At 36.6% G+C, this 19299-nt stretch overlaps 1 protein-coding gene across 7 annotated transcripts in view; it reads left to right on the forward strand.

The window, feature by feature from the left end:
- Window positions 1-19299, forward strand: part of lrp8 (low density lipoprotein receptor-related protein 8, apolipoprotein e receptor) — a 177174-nt gene that overhangs the window by 116845 nt on the left and 41030 nt on the right. For all 7 annotated transcript variants that reach the window (XM_057338736.1, XM_057338739.1, XM_057338738.1 and 4 more), the window contains exon 5: window positions 14565-14948. In XM_057338736.1, coding sequence (XP_057194719.1) covers window positions 14565-14948 — 384 coding nt within the window. The remainder of the gene's footprint in view (window positions 1-14564; window positions 14949-19299) is intronic.

Consider the following 19299-nt stretch of genomic DNA (forward strand, 5'->3'; position numbering starts at 1 on the left):
GGGGGTGTGCTCTGGGCTCGAGCCGGTTCCGAGCTCGGCGCACTTGCCCTGGCCAGGGTAGAGTGCTTCGAGTTCGGATAGATCCGGCAGGCTCGGAGCCTGCTCCCTGGACAGCACGCCAAATACGCATAAACCTTCATACCCACGCTCTATCATTATTATCCCTGCAACATCGCTGTTATCTGCGCAGGTGAACTCGTGAAATGAATTTTTTGTTTTTATTAGCATTTAATAGCAGACAATTGAAACAGGACAAGCTGGCCAAAATAACTAAAAAGATTCAATGTTTGCAGATCTTAATTAATATTTATAATTAAACAACATGCTACTAATGTTTTTACATGTATTTTATGATCAGTTCAAAACTAAAATATGATGGCATAAGCCTGACTTTTTTACACATCTTTGTTGCATCTTTGCGTGTTTCACATTGCTGTTGGGTAACTTTGACATTCCTGAGGTTTGTTTTGTTGAAATTTAACAGACACTGGACTGGAATTGCCACAATACATGAGAAATGATTAAAGGCAAAACTGGAGTGGTGTCATTTTTCGTGGCTGTAAATTAATTGTAATTCTGTTAATTTTGCGCAAGCTTATTTCTCTCCTCTCTTTTGCTCCCTCTTTCACACACACACACACACACACACACACACACACACACACACACAGACTATTCTGGCTTCCAAAGGCAGATATTCAATTTGCTATAAGATTATAAACTCATATTGATTTTATTTTGCTCTTTGACATGCAACCTATAGAAGCATTGATTCCCCAACTATCTTCCTTATGGAAGGATTATGTATCATTCATGTGGCCTTTTTACAGCCCTTCAGAATCATTTTTCTCATAACAAACTCCTGATGTACTGCCGAAGGGCTCAGCGATGAAAGACATGATGCAAACTCAGCATTTTACACTGTTTAAAGTGTGTAAATCTAAAGCAAAGCAGTCTGTGAATTTGCAACACCACCACAGGCGGCCTAGAGTTTAATACTTTCCCACAGCGGAACTCACGCCTCTGTATTTATTTTAAATAAAATCCAGGAATTTGAATATAAGTAAAATCATTTTGGGTTTTGGTGTACCTGCATTTGGTATTGCTTTGGTAGTTACAAAGGTTTTGACTTTTCTCACGGTCTATAGAAATTGACCATATGTCAGAACTGTATTCAGTCTTTATCACCCAAACACAAGTTAAATCTCTTGTTCTTGTATGAACTTCTTTCTATACTTAATCACGTTTTATTGAACCACACACCACATCCTTCGACTTAAGCTCTGGCTTTTATCATTTTCCATTTTCGACCTATTAGCGCTATGATTAGCACTATGACGGCCTTTGTTTATCTCAGTGGATTTATAGCTGCGATTTGTATGTCCTGCGCTCCTGCGTATAACTGGAAAATATGAGCGTTGTAATGACAGAAATATTTCACTGCGCTCCTGATTATAATTGATTTTCTGCCCTTTGATGTTTCAACTTGTGAGTTATATTATTTTTTTTATGGAATTGTAATAATCTGCGGGACCACTCTTTTTGATTTATAATTGAAGATGTGAAAGCATGGCTTGTGAATACATATTACTGTTAACACTTCAGAAGAATCAGGTTAGCACAAAATCACAGTTCTCATTTTTAAATCATTCACCTGTACTGTATTTGAAACGGAAACAAATCAGTCAGATGTGAAATGTAAAATAAATGGAATATGTGATCTAGCTACAGTCAACGTGTAATGCAAACACACTACTTTGTTTAGCCTATTTGAATTTGTTTATATTAAAGTGCAAAATGGTATTCAGCCTTTCAGAATATTGTTAAGACTATAGATTTCTACGAAGCAAAACATTAACTTTCTATTTAGTACTTCTTAGTTACATTCTTATAAATGTTTTAATATGAGCACAAATCTGAATAACAGTGCCAATTTACATCATTAAGTAAAAAGATGAACTCTTATTATCAGCACAAAAAAGTGCCAACAAAAACAACAACAGCATAAACTGAATTAACAACAGAACACTGTTTAACACTATCCACATAATTTATTCATGTTGCGAATGTTTCTGGGAAGTTGCAAATCGACATTGTTCATCATAATATTTTAAATTGTTCAGACTTGTTAGAACAACGTTGGGGGAACATTGTTGGTCTAATGACATTTTTATGCAGAGTGATTCATTTTTCTTAGTAACAACTCAGAAACGCCCTATGTTCTGGATTAAATGTAATATTTTCACAGTACTTTATAAAAAATATTCATTAATAATGTTTTTAGTGCTTTTTAAGCTAAATGGGGGCAGAAGTGCTTTTAGTGATGGTTCATCAGACTGCACACGCATGTAAAACCTACTGCACCCACAAAAGCCTTTGCAATTGCTATAATGGTTGAAAGACGTACATAAAACATTACCTTGGGAGCCAAAGACATGAATAATATACTTCCAAACATGGCATTGCCATTTCTGTTCTTACGAAATCCATCTAAAGGAATCTAAAAGTCTTATTTTGTCATCTTAATTTTACTGATGATACATCACATTTATGTTCAGATATTAGCTTGTTTTGGAGCTAGATCGATTAAATGATCTCCTCCCTCTGCACTCTGATTGGTAGTTGTTACATTGCTCATTAGCATAAAGTTTAAAGGTGTTTAACTTTGTTGCATCGACAGCTCTTATTGCTTTGAGTACCAATCTGAACACACCGATAAGGGTTATATCAATGTCTTTCTTTTTCAGACATGAATGACAGAGGGAAATGTGTTTTTGAGTTGGTACCTATCAGCTCATTTAGTGTCTGTTGAATGCTCAAGTGTTAATGTTTTATGTTATACTATAATTGGAGCTTAATTAGCACAGTGTGTTTTGTGACTCGCAGTAATATTACCCTTGAGATCAATGACTCTCTTTATCTTGTTCTGCCCCCCCCCCACCTTCTGTCTCTCATTGTACATCCATAGCAATTAATGTACTGCATAGACACCCACCTGAATCCTGCAGACCCATCAGAAACTAATTAGGGGAATACTAAAATACACAAAACAATAAAAAAGAGATTAAAATGCGAAATGTGTGAAACTTGAGGCAAGATGAGGCTACTTGCATAATAAACATTTGCATTGAAACGTAACCATTAGGAGAATTTAAAGTATTAGCTCACCCACAAGAGAGAATTATGTCATCATTTACTCATTTGCATAATTTACCCCTTTTGTGTTTCAAACCTGCTCGACTTTCTTAGTTGCCTTATCTTTTTGTTTATTCAACTTTTATGACACTTGCAGTATATGTTTTGTGTCCTTATTTAATTTTATTAAAGCACTGTATTTAATAAAATTATTTGTTTATTAAAAGTCAGTATGGGTGTTATATAAAGCAAGTATTTGCATTTTTTGGTACTAAATATTTCTTTAATACCTTATACTGTACAATGAGACAATGGGAATTTTTGACCAGCTCATAACATGAATGTGAAGTTACACTTAGCTCACTGAGGGTCAAAGCAAAGTCACATTCATATACTGTAGCCTCAAGCGCTGAAACGCAAGCGTGTTTACTATTCTGAGTGCTGTGAACTCCTTCTCTGTGTAACTAGCTTGGCCACAAACCAGACCCTTTTCAATCAATTAAGATTGAATGGAAATTGCAGTCAAGCACTGAGGCGTGTAATGTCGATCATCGCCTTGAGATGACTGCAAGATGATCGGATAAGAGAACCGATGGAGGTTTGTGGCAGTCTGTGCTTAGTGTGGGTGGATTTGAAGTGCACAGATATGGATTAAAAGAACAAATAGAAGGGAGAAATCTATTAAACACTGAAAAAAATGTGCTTGCACGATGAAACCAATGTTTTATCGATGTGAAAGAGGTTGCGTGTGGGAGTATGTGTGTGCACAGTTGGAGGTGTGTTACCCTTGCTATTCTTAGTAAAACTACAAGAAACGTGTTCTTTGTGTAGTTAACATAATAGTGTGGGTGCAAAACTATTGTGTATTATGTAGAATAGTGTGGGTGGGTGTAATAAGTTTTGGCTCTAGTTACTTTATGTTCAAAATCCTAGTGAGCTGCCTATATACTGTAGGTGACTGCGATCTAAGGCAGCATCCTAATTTCATAAAATCTCAGCTTAATGTTTTGAAATGCTTTGAAACGTTTTTCTCAAAGGGGATTCAGAGGAGCTCGACTAGCCTCTGGAATATCTGTTAATCTTATTATATCAGTCAATACGTGATTATCACCGACAGCTAACACGATTACCGAAAATAATAACCGTCATTTTGACACCCATGTAAAATTATGATTAAATCACTGATAGTCCAGTGTTGTAGAACATGGAAGCTGTTTTACAGATTTCACTGTGCCGTATTGTTGCGGATTTGTGGCTCTTTATTTTCTGCGTGTTTTCTAGCTAATGAATTCAGAAATGTGCTGTCTGAGACATGGGTCATTCTTCAATTGGGGTGGCAAATGAGAGGCAGAAATTGTAAAAATGCTTGCTTGTTTTCTTTTAATAAAATGTATTGTTATGCATTTAAAATAAGTTTAATATGCTATATCCATTAAAATTGAAGCTTGATAACATTTTGTTTTTTAAATCATTTTAATCAAACACTGGTGAAACAACCATTTTTATTCATTTATTTACTATAGAGTCTGTGGTGTTACTAGGAAAGAAAGTAACACCACAGACAAAAACACCATAGACAATTTAGCCTAAATCCAGACTTTTCTAAAATAGAGGCTGCCATCATGATGATTTCAAGATCAGGGGACATTTTGGAAATATTATTTATGTATTTATCAAAATTTTGATTAAAATATGTCAAATCTGCAAGTTATCAACATAACACCACAGACACTAATAAAGTGCTACACGTGAAATTGTCAGAAATTTAGCTAACTTTAAGAAAAATAAAAAGAGAGAATGTACTCACCATGCATCCCTCAGATCAACCAGCACCTGCAATGACCTTTACACACAGGAAGTAGTCCAAATAGATTTCTCCCTTTTCTTAAAGGGGCGACATCAATTGTTTTTACACCACAGACATCAATTTGGCCACTTTTTCTTAGATATTACAAAAGATGTATTTAAAAAATATTTTCATAAAATTGTACATGTTAAAAAAAAATCTGTATTCACAATATAACCACTTTATTTGTGTTAAAATATATATATTGTTTCAATTACATTCCATAATACCTCTCTGAGGTATGGCGGAAACATGCATATTTTGTTACATATGCAATCTTTCAAACTCAATTAAATATGTATTTTAAAACAAAAATGTAAAAAATAATAGTGCACAAATTGTGTTTATCCTACAGAATACATACATGTGAACATTTGATAATTTATTGGTATTTAATTTATTTTAACTGTTGTCAAGTAGAAGGACACCACTTGCTACCACAAATGAAGAATGACCCACATGTTAGTCCCCTGATTGAAGCAAACAGGAAATTGATGCTGTTTTGTTGCTGATGTTACAATCGTAAGAGTTCCAGCAAAATGGATATATCATTTGCTTCTTGATAATACCAAAATTAATGTTTACTTGCTTTAAATCCATCCATTCGCTAGTGATGCTATTAATCTGTATGAGCTAATGTGTTTTGCTTTTATATTATGGAATAATTTGCATGCTTTGCAGTGTTATTTTCATATGTGATCTTCACAAAGAAGCATTTGCCCTTTTAAGCCAGTCAGTTATTCATGTGGGTGAGAATACTGGCTGCGCTCAGCACACAGTTGCACACGCTGAGGTATTTGCACCCATGTAATGTCAGGCGTTATGCTGAACTTCTTCTATCCCCTGACAATAGCCTGATATTTCTCTTTCATCTCTGCTGCCATTTGCTTATCCGCCCAGAGGTATTACTTCAACCCTGGTGAACATATAGCTGTACTTCAGCAGGTGTGAAAATGTCGCTCCTCTAGCCGTAAACAGCTGCAGGCTCGGTGCAGAGAGTTTTGTCCAGAGTTGTGCTCTACAAATGAATTTGTTGCACTGAGGGGTCAATCTTTTTCTTTTATAGTAGTTCAGACTGTTTTCATTTGCTGTCTGTCAGTCATTGCTTCACATTAGCTCGCATCCAGAATAAAAGTTTATGTTTGCATAATATACACTGTATGTCTGTGTATACATTTTGTATTTATGAACACATACACATACAAGCATATATTTAAGAAAATTTTAAAATATGAAAAATAATAAAGTGTGTATGTAATTTCAATTATTGGTAAATATAAATAAATACATGTAAATATTTCCTAAATATGTAAATGGGTCAAAGACGTTTAGATGTCCCCATTAAAAGAAATTTACTAAAGTGATTTAATGTCCATAGAAAGCACATTAAATGTAAGTAAATTGTCTATTTTATGGTTTCGACTTTTGAAAAATTTTATCGAAAATTTTGTTGAAATAATGTTACCTTGTCATTCAGTGTAACACAATATTTATGTACAAATTCAAACAACAAGCTTATTCTGACTTGTACATATTAAAATATATAAAAGAGTAAGGGAGCATATAACATTTTATTGTGCTTTAAATGAGTAAAACATTCTTATAGACGAATGGGCAAAACCTAGGATAGTGGCAAATTTTTAAAAATGTAAAATTACAACTAATTAGCATTTGGAGTGAAAGTAATTAGTCTTTTAATATGTTGAATTAAAATTGATTTTAATTTATTTTTGTTGTAAATATGCCTGACAAGATTGTTACACTGAATGACATTTTGGTGGGCATCTTCTGTAAATTTAACAACAATTTAAAGCAGTATTACACTTATTGTTTTTATGCTTAAACCCTTTTTAGTCTTTGACCCATACATGTATGTGTAACTAGTTCACAGAATCAAACAAAAATGATCATTTTGCCTAAACAAAAAACTATAAGTAGGAAATTGAAAATGGTCTCTTAATTTTTCACGCGACTGTAAAAGCATGCAACCACCATTTGGTGAAGCTTGCTGTCATTGGCAATTGCAGGTATCCCATTGGAGGTACAATATCTCTTTTTTGCTATTTCTTCTTGTCCCATGTTGTACCCTCATGTTGTACCCTCAGGCACTGTTGTCAGCACAGGGGAAGAGTTTTGAGACAAGGGACATCCCCAAAGCATCACAGAGTTTAGTTGCCTCAGTATGTTTGTGGCAATCCATCCTCTCTCAGCTGAGTGTATCGGGGATACAGTATCTCTCTCCCTGGAGGAGAGAATTCTGTCTAATGTGAGGTACTGTAATATTACAGCTGATGGAGCAGTTTTGAACGCACCATTAAGTCTGAGCTGACTGTGCCACGGGGCATTTTCTGAATGTAGCATGAGGCTCAATGCTGAAGTTGCCTCAGGTGGTTTGTTCTTATAGATGTGGGGTGGTCATTGAAATGGTGTGTAATATTTTGTGTGTAAGAATGGTGAGAAAGTATCCTTTACAATGGATAGAGAGAAGTGTATACTTTTTTGATGTGGGTGGACAAATGTGCTGTCAATCATTCTTACACGTGTCTACACCACGCGGCGACACACGGCTTGTTCTAATGGGATTGTCGCGCCGCATCGTGCCATGTCTGGTGTGGACAAATTTTAAAGGAGCCATGAATTAAAACCACAATTTTAACCCGAGCGTTTGTTATATAAGAGGGAATTGTATTCAAGCGAACATCCTGTAAGTGTCAAAACTGAAAACGCCCTTGTTACTGAAATAACAACCGTTATTGACACCAGGCCCAGCGAACGGCAGGTCTTGGAATGCACATTGATGGGTTGAACGCCACCTCCACAGAAAAATATCAACGACTACTTCTCTAGCCCTGCCCACTGGTTCGCGCCTTACAATTCTGAAGTAACACAAGTTGAGCGGAACCCAATAAACATGCCGTTAAAGATCGGAAAATATTGTGCAGTCAGTGCCTGGTTGTGGAAGAACACAGTCGATGCATAACCTTCCTTCAGATTCCGACATTAGTAATGCATGGTTGAAGTTTATTTTTAAAGACGTTCCAGCTCACATGGATATAACATTGAGCGTTTGTTTCGATTCATTTCACAACGGATTCCTTTGGGAACAAGGCACAGGTCGACGCTGGATTTGCGGAAAGACTAAAATTAAAAAGCAGTGCTGTGCCGTCAATATTGGATCCGATAGGAATGGCGCAGCAATTTTATGTGAGTAAAACATTTTTGTACAATGCGTCACTATTGCTTTGTTAGAGATCACTTGATATGCCCTGAGCACTATTCGCACAGGATTAGTATTACCTGGGGACCTCTAGTCATTTGTAATAATTGCAGAGGTTGTCTGATCTTAATCCCGTGTGAATCGGCATCTCTGTGATTTGGCGGGTTCATATATAATTTTTCAAGGTTTTATCCACCATTTGTGAATAATGGAGGCTGTTTTGAAGTGTTTTGGTATTATTTCGGGTGCTGGGTCATATCCATAAGTTACCGGCAGTCTCCCGTTTGTTTATTTATCATGGAAACTCATAACATTTGAGACCCTCGATCGCGGTGATCTTCTGTCCGGTTCGCGATCACAGGTCTCAAATGCAATACAACTATAGGCTATACAAACTATACGCAAAGCCTTGCCATCACATCCGGGAAATAAGTCAGTAAATTTGAGGAAATCAGAGGCATCACTTATCCCGTGCGAATGCGTTACATGAAATACAGATGTGGGGAGAACATGTATAAATCACAGAAGGTCTCCAGATAATACTAATACCGTGCGAATGGTGCTAATGTGTAACCTAACGTTACGTCTCTAACCAAATTCACAGAAGGCTCCAACTAAGTTGACTACGCAAACTGCTGTCCAATCAAAGCAGTGTGCGTTTACTTAAAGTCTTCATTGCAGCACGCCCATTAAAACCGAGCGTTTGTAGAGCCGGCCTCAAAACCGGGTAGAAAATAGCCTATTACTTATTGATTTGGATGTTTTTGAATGTAAAAACCACGCGAACGTCATAAGTTGACCTCATACAACAGTATAAACAATAAACAAGCCCAGTTCATGAGACCTTTACATTATAAAGAGTTCTAATGCGTTCTATTGTCTCTTGTCGCATCGCGCCACATCCGGTGTAGACACGGTGTTAGGCTAATTTGTTAATATTGTGAGTCTTTGGTGTCTTTAAAGGGATAGTTCACCCAAAAACATCTGGCATTATTTAGTCGCCGCCTTTCAAACCTGTATTCTTCCGCAGAACACAAAAGAAGATATTTTGAAGAATGTTGGTAACCAAACAACCGCGTTACCCATTGACTTGCATTGGTTTTGTGTCTGTACAATAGTGAATTGTTACCAATATTGTTCAGTTACCAACATTCTTCAGAATATATATTTTTTGTGTTCTGCAGAAGAAAGAAAGTCCAACAATGACAGGAGGGTCAGTAAATGATGACAAAAATGTCTATCCCTTTAAAACAACAGTGGCAGATGGGGACAGGGTGGAATGGGTATGGGAAGTATACTGAAATGTATGATATGTAAGCCAACTTTTAAAATGCATGTGTGTGGTTTTATTATACAGTAGTATTGCGTAGGGCTGCCCCCGACTAAAGATTTTCCTAGTCGACTAGTAGTCCTTCATTTCAGCAATTAGTCGAATAATCGCACATTTATGATATTAACATAATTACTTGCGTATATATACAAGGAAAAGAATAATCTAAGTTTACCGGCTAAGAAAATATATTTTTTAACACTTTCATATTACAGAGAAATGCTAAATCATAAAAATAAAGCGTTTAAAATATAAATGAAGCGCTTAAACGGACACATAAATGAGCCGCAGTTATAATTTACAGTTATAATTATCATGTGTTGGAAAAACAGCAAGGAGACTGAGACTGGGCTCGACTGCCTGTACATTTAAATAATTTATCTGTAACTATAACATCAGTTACATGCCAAATGAACTTGCCAACAAAATAACCATGAACATAAAACACCCTTTTGAAGAAAATAAACTGAAAATTTTGTTCTTTTTTAAAGGAACAAATAATTAAATAAATAAAACAAATAAATAAACATACCGCAAACGGCAACTGTTTAAAATATTAGTACAAAATAAAATATTTAGTATAAAAAGAGTAAAAAGTACAAATAAAGTAAATAATAAAAGAAAAAAACAGGCCTATGGACAAGTCATAAACAACTTTGTCCAAAGCAAGGCAAACAAAATAAATAAATAGCAAAAACACTTAACTGAAAAATTATATTGAAGAGGGAAATTAACGAAAACGAACGAACGAATAAACGCAGAAAACGCCAAACCTTAGAATAAAAAAGAACAGGCTACAAACAAATACGTTTTTGTACAAAACAACGCAAACAGAAACACTACAAAAAGGGAAATTAAGCTAACTTACTTATATAAAATATAAAATAAACACATCTTTATTTCATTCTTCTCTTCTGCATGCTCCTCCTCATAAATGGCCATCAGCATGGAAATCAGCATGATTTTTCTTTTTTGGTGCGGGCTCACCCTCCTCTGCAGACTGTAGTACTAATGCTGTCATGATCCCTATATTGCGCTGCTTCTGTAGATAAACTTTCTGCCAGATCTGACACTGTGGAGTATGCATCTTCTCGTTTGTCAGTGTCAAGGAATGACAAGCTCTTAAAACGTGGGTCTAAGACTGCAGCTTGTGTATAAATGCTGGTCGCGAGATTTCCTGTCAATTCCCATCTCTTGTCAATTTCTTCTGCGAGTCGTATCTTCAGTGCTTTTGTGGACAGGCTGTCATCATCGCGCAGCACCAAATGGCATCTCTTCATATTTATTAACATAGGCACTGTTTGCGTTGATCTCGCATTGTTTCTTTTGATGTCATACACTGACCAAGCTGCGCAGCGCCGTGAAGTTTTAACGCGCATACTGACTGCGTGACATCACGTGAGTTTTTTTATTTCATTTTTGCGACTAACCGACCAATGAAAATGTATTCGACCAAGCCTCCTTCACATCGACTAACGTTTAGTCGACTATTTGGGGGCAGCCCTAGTGTTATGACTGCTGTTGTTACATTTTAAATGGGAATTATTAGAATTATGTTGTGTGGTCAGTAGTATATTTTGGTTGGTTGATATGGCATTTCAAGGTAGTTGCTTGGGTATTCTGGGTGGTTGCTATCTGTCCCAAATCCACTCTCTTTTTACAGTTTTTATGGTATTCTCATCCCTAGATATAACTTGGGGTTCTCCTTCAAATTAGGAATTTTTACTTTTTTTATACTCATGAAAATCTAGCAGCCTTGATTGCACACTTCATCTTGACAAGCTGTGTTATTTGAGGTGTCATTTATGTTCGATGAGTTAGGAGACAAAGTGTAATATGTGGGTTTAAAAATTCCAGAAAACTCTTAAGTATGAGCAATACTAGCAGTGATGCTTGCTGTAGTTAAGAGTTTGGTAGATAAAATGATTTGCTGTCAGTGCATCTCTTCTGAAAGTCTTCTGAATTTGATTGCAGTTGAAATGTGACTGGACTGTCTGTGTGAACTGGCAAATATTATATAGTTTCTACCTATTTGTGTTCGGTTGAACTTTGAGAGCATGTTGTTTTAGGCCCTACATCACAGGGTAAGACCCTTTTCATTTCCAGCGTTGCTCCTTCTGTCCCTCAAGAGAAGAGCAGGATCAGCCAATCCAATATCCCCCTGCTTAAAGCAAACATGACCTACCTTCCTGTGGAAGTGTACACACCAACAAGATTAAATATTTTGCCTCATCTATTATAAAAATGCAACATATCATGCCAAACGTAACCTTGTGTGTGTAGAAATAATGACATCTACATGCATTAGATGATGAATTATCAACCCTCAAATTTGTCTGAATATAACAAGCCTGTTTCTAGTCTGATAATGTTATTCCACACTTTCTCCTTGGCCATTGGAGGAGCTTTAGGTGGTAGACAGTAGGTTGCTTTCCTAATGGCCCTTATCAATTTGCTTATATTAGCCAATTAGACGTTTGTTGGCTAATCGGCTTTGCAAAAAATACAATTAGCAACACATCTCATGGGCCATTATTGTAACTGATGTCAAAAGCACTGAGCGTGGGTGGCAGAAAAATGAAATACATATCAGCCAAAGTGCACTGAGCAACAAGAGTGACCTTTTCTGTGAACGGCACAAGTAGCATTGATTTAAAATCCGGCAATACAGTTTTGATAATGCCACCTTTTTGATTGTTAAAATGTTTTATGGGGCCCAGTTTGCAAACGGATAATTTATAATCCACTCAAAACTTGTTCGCACCCGATTGTGGACACGTAAGCCATTGCAAATCCTTTTACAAATATTGGAATGTAACACTCAATCGCGGCGTAACTGTTCGGGATGGTTATTTCAGTAGGGTGGGGGACCCCATTAAAGAGCAGACAGGCGGTTACTACAGAATTGTTAAGCCCGTTTAGTGTCTGCCGCCAATGTGGGCCTGAGCGTGACCCTCCGGTCACCCGCAGCACGGCTGAATCATTGAGGCTGGATTAGCACAGAATAGCCCAGAGCTCATTCTAAGTTTGCCATAAACCTTCAATGATTGCTTTTATTCAGTCAGTTTGCTGTAATGTTACCTCATTGGTTTTGTGATCTGGCAGTGTTTAGCAGAAAACAACATTTTTAGACTCTTAAAGTACCCCTGAACTGGAAGTTGCGGTCCTGTTTACTTCTGTGTTCTGACGCATTTCCGAGTAAAACGGAATTTCGAATGAGAAAAAAAAATGGGTATGGCTTGTTTTTTTCCCTGCAATTTGATTGGATATCTAAAAACAGCCGTTGCATTTTGAAATGGAACTGGGAGCAGACTGACAGTTGAAGGGGAGGAGTTTACGGATGCTCCTCCCAAGCCGTCTAACTTGCGTCCTTTAAGATGGATCACGACAGAACGGAAGTGCATTTTCAGATTTGAACTGAAGATTATGAGGGAACATGAATTTTAAGAGAATGACCCACACTGATAAACTATATTACAATAAACGCTGCAATATTTCAAGAAAAATAGGAATTGTTATTTTTAATTTCACTGGCACTTTAAAACAACATTAGAGAACTTTTGCTTATGGTTCCCCCATGTAATTGATAAGCGCAGTTGTCTGTTATCAGTGTCGTAAATACTGTCGCTGTATAAGCTTCCCCGTGGGCAGGGTAATACACGTGAATTTGTTGACTAAGCAGAAACCGCTGTTTGGGAATAGGGAATAGGGAACCGCTATGGAAAAGTGCCTAGCATAGTAACTATAAATACCAATAACATTAGTCTACGTGCATGAACTAAGGAATCAGCAACTTTTGACCATACAACATTTATTGTGGTTTGGTAGTCATCGTTTACAAGCATAACACTCAATTCGTGACGAGGCACGATCATGCTACGTAAGCTATTGAGATCCGGCAACATTACATTATCTCTAGTCTACCTTACGGTTATAAATTGGGAACCAGTAACGTTAGTGCACTAATAAACAACCTAAGCACAGCCTAATAACTAATAAGTAAGAAAAAATTTACATATAAGACTTTCAAATCCAGTAGCAGGAAGGCTAGGTCTCCATCCGTTTTGCAACCCGTTGCCTCTTGCAGTTCGCGCTACCGAGTGTAAGTCTGTCAGATATTGATTTGTGTTTGGGCTCGTGTAAAATGTGACGTATGCCATAAAGCAGGTGATGGGCGGGGCTTGTGAACCTACCTGCACACCAAAGTTACAAGTGTGATTTCAGCCGATAGAGGGCTGCTTAGGGAGCAGCGGCAGTAAAATTCATCCAGTTAAGAGTTGTCCTACCACTAAAATAATTTAAGAGAGATTATTTTAAGGTCGAAAAACTCTCTAGTGTTGCTTTAAAGGCATAGTTCACCCATTAATGAAAATTCTGTCATAATTTACTCCGTCTTGTCATTTCAAACCTTTATGACTTTCTTTCTACCTCAGAACACAAAAGCAGATATTTTGAATAATGTTGATGACCGAACAATGGTTGCACCCATTTACTTCTATTGTATAGTCACAAAACCAATGCAAGTCAATGGGTGCCAAAAATGTTCGGTTACCATCATTCTTCAAAGTATCTTCTTTTGTTTTCTGCAGAAGAAAGAAAGTCATACAGATTTGAAATGATGACGAAATATACATTTACTATTCCTTTAAAGCCATTTAAAACAAGATTGTAAATACTAAGTAAGGATTTGGGGGAACAGATGTAATAATTTGTGGATGGAGCCCTGAAAAAAATCTTCTAAATATTAGTCATCCACTAATCTGAATATTGCGAGGGAGTATCTCATCATAAATGCATTACTGTATAGTCATACTGTACGCATTACATTTTTATTTTGCTTAACACATTTTAAAAGGGAGGACAATCAGCTGAACTTTATTTAGCATTATAACTTTAGGTTTGCTAGTATTTGTTTAAGACCCCTGGCTTAAATAAATTAGATTTAATGCTTCATGCGGGAATGACTCATTTTTTTGTGCAATTTTAATGTTACTATAAGAATTTATTTTAATGAACTCCTCTCTTCCTCTCTCCAGATGCGAAGGCCTGCCCTGCGAAAGAGTTCCAGTGTCGCAACGGTATGTGCGTGGCTCCAACATTTGTCTGCGATGGGGACGACGATTGCGGTGATGGCAGTGACGAGGAGATGTGCACTGCGGCCACCGCCAGTACCTGCGGCCCGCACGAGTTTCGATGCAACGACTCGGAGTGCATCCCAGCGCTGTGGAGCTGCGACGGGGACGCCGACTGCAAAGATAAATCAGACGAATCCATGGAGCGCTGCAGCCGCAAGACTGAACCTCAGAAGCCCCAGTGCCCCGCCGGGGAGTTCAAATGCAGGAGCGGAGAATGCATTCACCTCAACTGGAAATGCGACGGAGATGCAGACTGCAAGGACAAGTCGGATGAGGCTAACTGTCGTAAGTATACAAGAATGCATTTGATCTCTGTTGTCAATCTCAAGGGTGTTATCTAAAGTATGTATGAGAAGGGTGCAGTGTTAGTTAATTCATTTAGTAATGTTAACAAATACAACCTTATTACATTAATTAATGTAAAATGAATAAAGTACAATTTTGCACGCACATACTGTGATGCCACTGGAACTTTTGCATCTATAGAGAAACGAATAGAGGAGTTTATTAAAATTAATGGATATGGATATTAATTCAAAGGCATCTGGACTTCAGACCGAAGAGGAAAATACTGGACATTTAAATTAGATTTTTTCATAATTGTTTTAATATTATGTGTAAAAACACCTATTTACATTACTCTTAAATGTACATCTCTTCAACTTGAGTGTGATAAAAGAAATGTAAAGTTGCCCCTGATTTCCTGTTACATATGAAAACTGTCCATTATTGTATGTTTCTTCTAGTTCTCTCAAAATAAATGTATTCAGTGTTGCAGGTGTTATGCAAAATGTTATGTTAATGTTATATAAGGTCAGCGTATTCATTTAGCTGAAAGTGATACAGCACAAAGAACTCTAAATCCTCTTAATTTGCCGTGGTTTTAGAAAGGGCACTTTGAATAACTCTAATTTCAGGTGCCAAATGAGACTAAATAAATAAACTATTGCAGCTAAAGGCAAAACAATGTATTACAAAATGAAACGAATGCTTTTATGTAATAGCATTTAAGAATGACTAGAATTAATGAGATTTCCATCGATTTAAAATATATTAAAAATGTGATTCTTGGAATCAGTCAGTGTGAATGCAAGGAAATGAAAGATTTCAAAGATTTGTGCTTCCACGGGGTTTAAGGAAATGAGCATGTGTTTGTTTGAGCACATATAATCCTTAACACACTAAACCTGCTGCTAAGACCTGTTTGTTTTCATGTGGATTGTAAATGCAAGGCATGTGCACAGATGTGTACAGTTTGTTCCAGCATGTTTGTGTCTGTGGAGATAAAGATGCTTTTTCCATGGACGTTCTAGTAAACAGCATGTGCCCAAGTGTCTTAATGGTTGCTGGGCAACATGTGTGTTTTGGGGTTTGACAGGGCACACTTGCGTGTGTGTGTGGGGGGGGGCTGTGGGGTCTTCAGGATTGTGCGATCCCACCCAACATGTGTTTTAGTTCAGCTTGAACAAATTCATTTAACTCAAGAATATTAATTAATTTCAAATTAAGAGCAATGAATCTGTGGCCTTGCATTAGTGACTTATGTTCACCCATAATTTTGGTAATATTGCATTGGAGTCGAGCAGCATTTTAAATAGCCAGGAATAGCAATTTAGGAAAAATCTAATAGAAATTTCATATTGAAAATAATTTAATTGTGATTTATATTCCCAGATGATGATTTCCTAGTAATATAGTTAAATAGCATAACTATAAGGTGAAACTTTAGATAATTCCTTTAATATGAAGTTCAACTGATCTTAAAAGTGGTGTAGTATGGCTGATCTCCAATCAGATCTATCTGTTTTATACTGTGTGTGTTGTAGTCATTGTTGTTTGCATAACCGTGGGAGTCAGCGTGTGCGTGTGTGTTTCAAGGTCTTTGTCCACCTTATCTATGATACTAGAACCCCATTCACACAGACCACTGATCCCAGAAAATTGCCTTAAAATTGCCAGAGTGCCTTCTGTGTGACACAAAAACGCATCCCGGATTGATCCGAAAAGTGATTCCGGAAAGGGGACCTAGTAACATTAATGAGATCAGTCCCGGAAAACGCCCTGTGTGAACAAAAGGCAGAAACAATGCCGTAAAAGCCGTGTAGTGATGACACACATCTATAATAAATCGTAAATAATTTGGCTATGAAAACAAATATAGTTAAGAGAGAAATTTTTGTTCGTTAGTAAATCGAAAACTAAAAAATAGGCCTAGTATTTGTCTTTAGCTAAATCATAGAAGAATGCTAATGTGAGTCCTAATCACCAAACATAAGGTCAGATGTTATTTATTATGCCTTTTATTTAGTAATAAAAGGCAGTTATTCTTACTTTACTTCTTGACTGACTCTCAAATGATTCGTTCCGCGATTCATTTATCTAATACCCTCCTTTCCGCTTCCACAATTTTCTTAATCGATGTTTTTGTTTAATGAAAATTATTTAAAATAATTATTTAAACAAGATATATTTACTAGAGAAACAATTATTAATGATTAATATTATATATTAATGTATAAAATATTCTTTCTTGTGTTTGACATAAATCTAACTACATTTAGTAAAGTTTGTGGCCACTCCAGTATCTGAATTTCAACAAAATCAAACTCCAGGAGTGACATAAAGTCATCCGCATGACACATGAAAACTGTGAAATAAATCCAGGTTGTCATATAAAAAAATATTTTTTTTGAGTTTTTTCCTAAATAAATGTACTTACAAATATTACTGTTGTATTGCTTAAAGGTGAATACGAACTTGTTTTCTTTGCAGTATTTGAGGTCGGAAAAAATACCTTTATATACCTATTCTGTTATTTTCACCTTTTTCTCCAGTTTTCATTTTCTGCAAATAGATGCAAATAGAAACAAGATTTTTATTTGAAATTTGGGAGAAATATTGTTAGTAGTTCACAGAATAAAACAAAAATGAATATTTTACCTAAACGCATACCTAAAAATAGTTAATTTTAAAATCAGAAAAGCTGATTTTGAAATGGTTTTTTATTTTTTCTGTGGCTGTATATGTGCTATGTAGATACATTTTTGCAAAGATTTTATGATTTAGACCTGTAGCAAAATTCCTACAGACACCGGATTAGGCAGCTACCTGTCAGTCAGACAGCAAACTAATGCCGAATTTTTGGAAAATGAGTTAAACTCTACTGCCATATTTTACCCATTTTGGTAGTTGTTAACGTCAAACCCTGTCCACAACCATAAAGACTCTTCTAATTTATTTATTTATTAAATAAACCATAAAATGTTTTGTTTTGTCATCTTTTTCTGCATTCTTTTCTCTGCTGTAGCTTCTGTACTACTTTCTACTACTCTTGGATCTTAAAAGTGTGATACTGAAGATACTGTAGCTCTTGTTCCTCATTTGTTAGTCTCTGTTTGTGGGTCTGCTAAATTATAAAGTTTGCTACTCAAGTGATTTTTATCTTGTTTTAAAGGAGCAATGTGCGATTTTTAGGAGGATCTATTGACAGAAATGCAATATAATATACAAAACTATTTCCTCAGAGGTGTATAAAGACCTTATGTAATGAACTGTTATGTTTGTAGTACTTAGAATAAGCTATTTATATCTACATACAGAGCGGGCCTACATACATTGAATTCGACATGTTGCGCCACCATGTTTTGTACAGCAGCCCTAAACGGACAAAGAGCTCTACAAAGCGCGTTTCCTCTCCTTATACCCTGCGGTGCGGAGTCCGGTTGTCCCTGATTTTACAAAGGAGGGAAAACTTACTTCTAACTGCTATCTTGCTGTCAGATCAAATGCCTTTATCAGTGTTGCTATTTACTGTTATCTAGCTCTGCTCTCAAACGTGCTGTGCAGTGCAAGCATGAAATGCTTAGCTTTATCATAGCTTAGACCACGCAAATAAAAATGCAAATGAATAAAATAAGCGAAGACGAAACGAGTATATACAAGCAGCACACTGGTTCCAGATAAACAATGACACTCAAAACTGCCCCGTCACACAGCTAATATCACAACCACAACAACATATCTTGGGTCTAACAAACAGAAAAACCAATGTTACTCACATACTGATCCGAATCAAAGCAACCTCCTGGGGGGTAATTTTTAGACAAACTTTCTCTCCAACGTCTCTCTGCTGGAAAGTATCTCCATAGATATCTATGAGTATCTCTGCTAAAAGCCTTAGTACCGCGGGTCTTAACGCGTCTCTGCTGGAAAGTCTGTATAATATTAAAGCAGGTTCTGACTTGTATCCTTCTTTTGATACTTAAAATCCACAGACCCTTTATTTTATGTAATAAATAAGACATCGCTCTTTCTATAGTCTTTCTAATGCCCGCATGATCTCTTCCCTGCGTCAACATGAGAAGACATGCTGTCTCAGCCCACGACATCTTTTTGTACTGTGGTGGCCACCATCGTGTTTCTAAAGGGAGGGGTGAGCGGAGGACTGAGAGATTGGTTGCAATTCTCAAACTCACCGCTAGTGGCCGCTGTATCCCACTCTAGACCTTTAAGGCTGTTAAGATACTTTCACTGAAACACAGATTAGGAAAGTTATTTTTTGAGGTCTACACTTTTAGCAGTATGTGTGTTCACTGTATTTGAACCTATGACCTTGACATTACCAACACATGTGTAT

Source organism: Triplophysa rosa, linkage group LG7 (genome assembly GCF_024868665.1).
Source record: "Triplophysa rosa linkage group LG7, Trosa_1v2, whole genome shotgun sequence".
Taxonomy (NCBI): Eukaryota; Metazoa; Chordata; class Actinopteri; order Cypriniformes; family Nemacheilidae; genus Triplophysa; species Triplophysa rosa.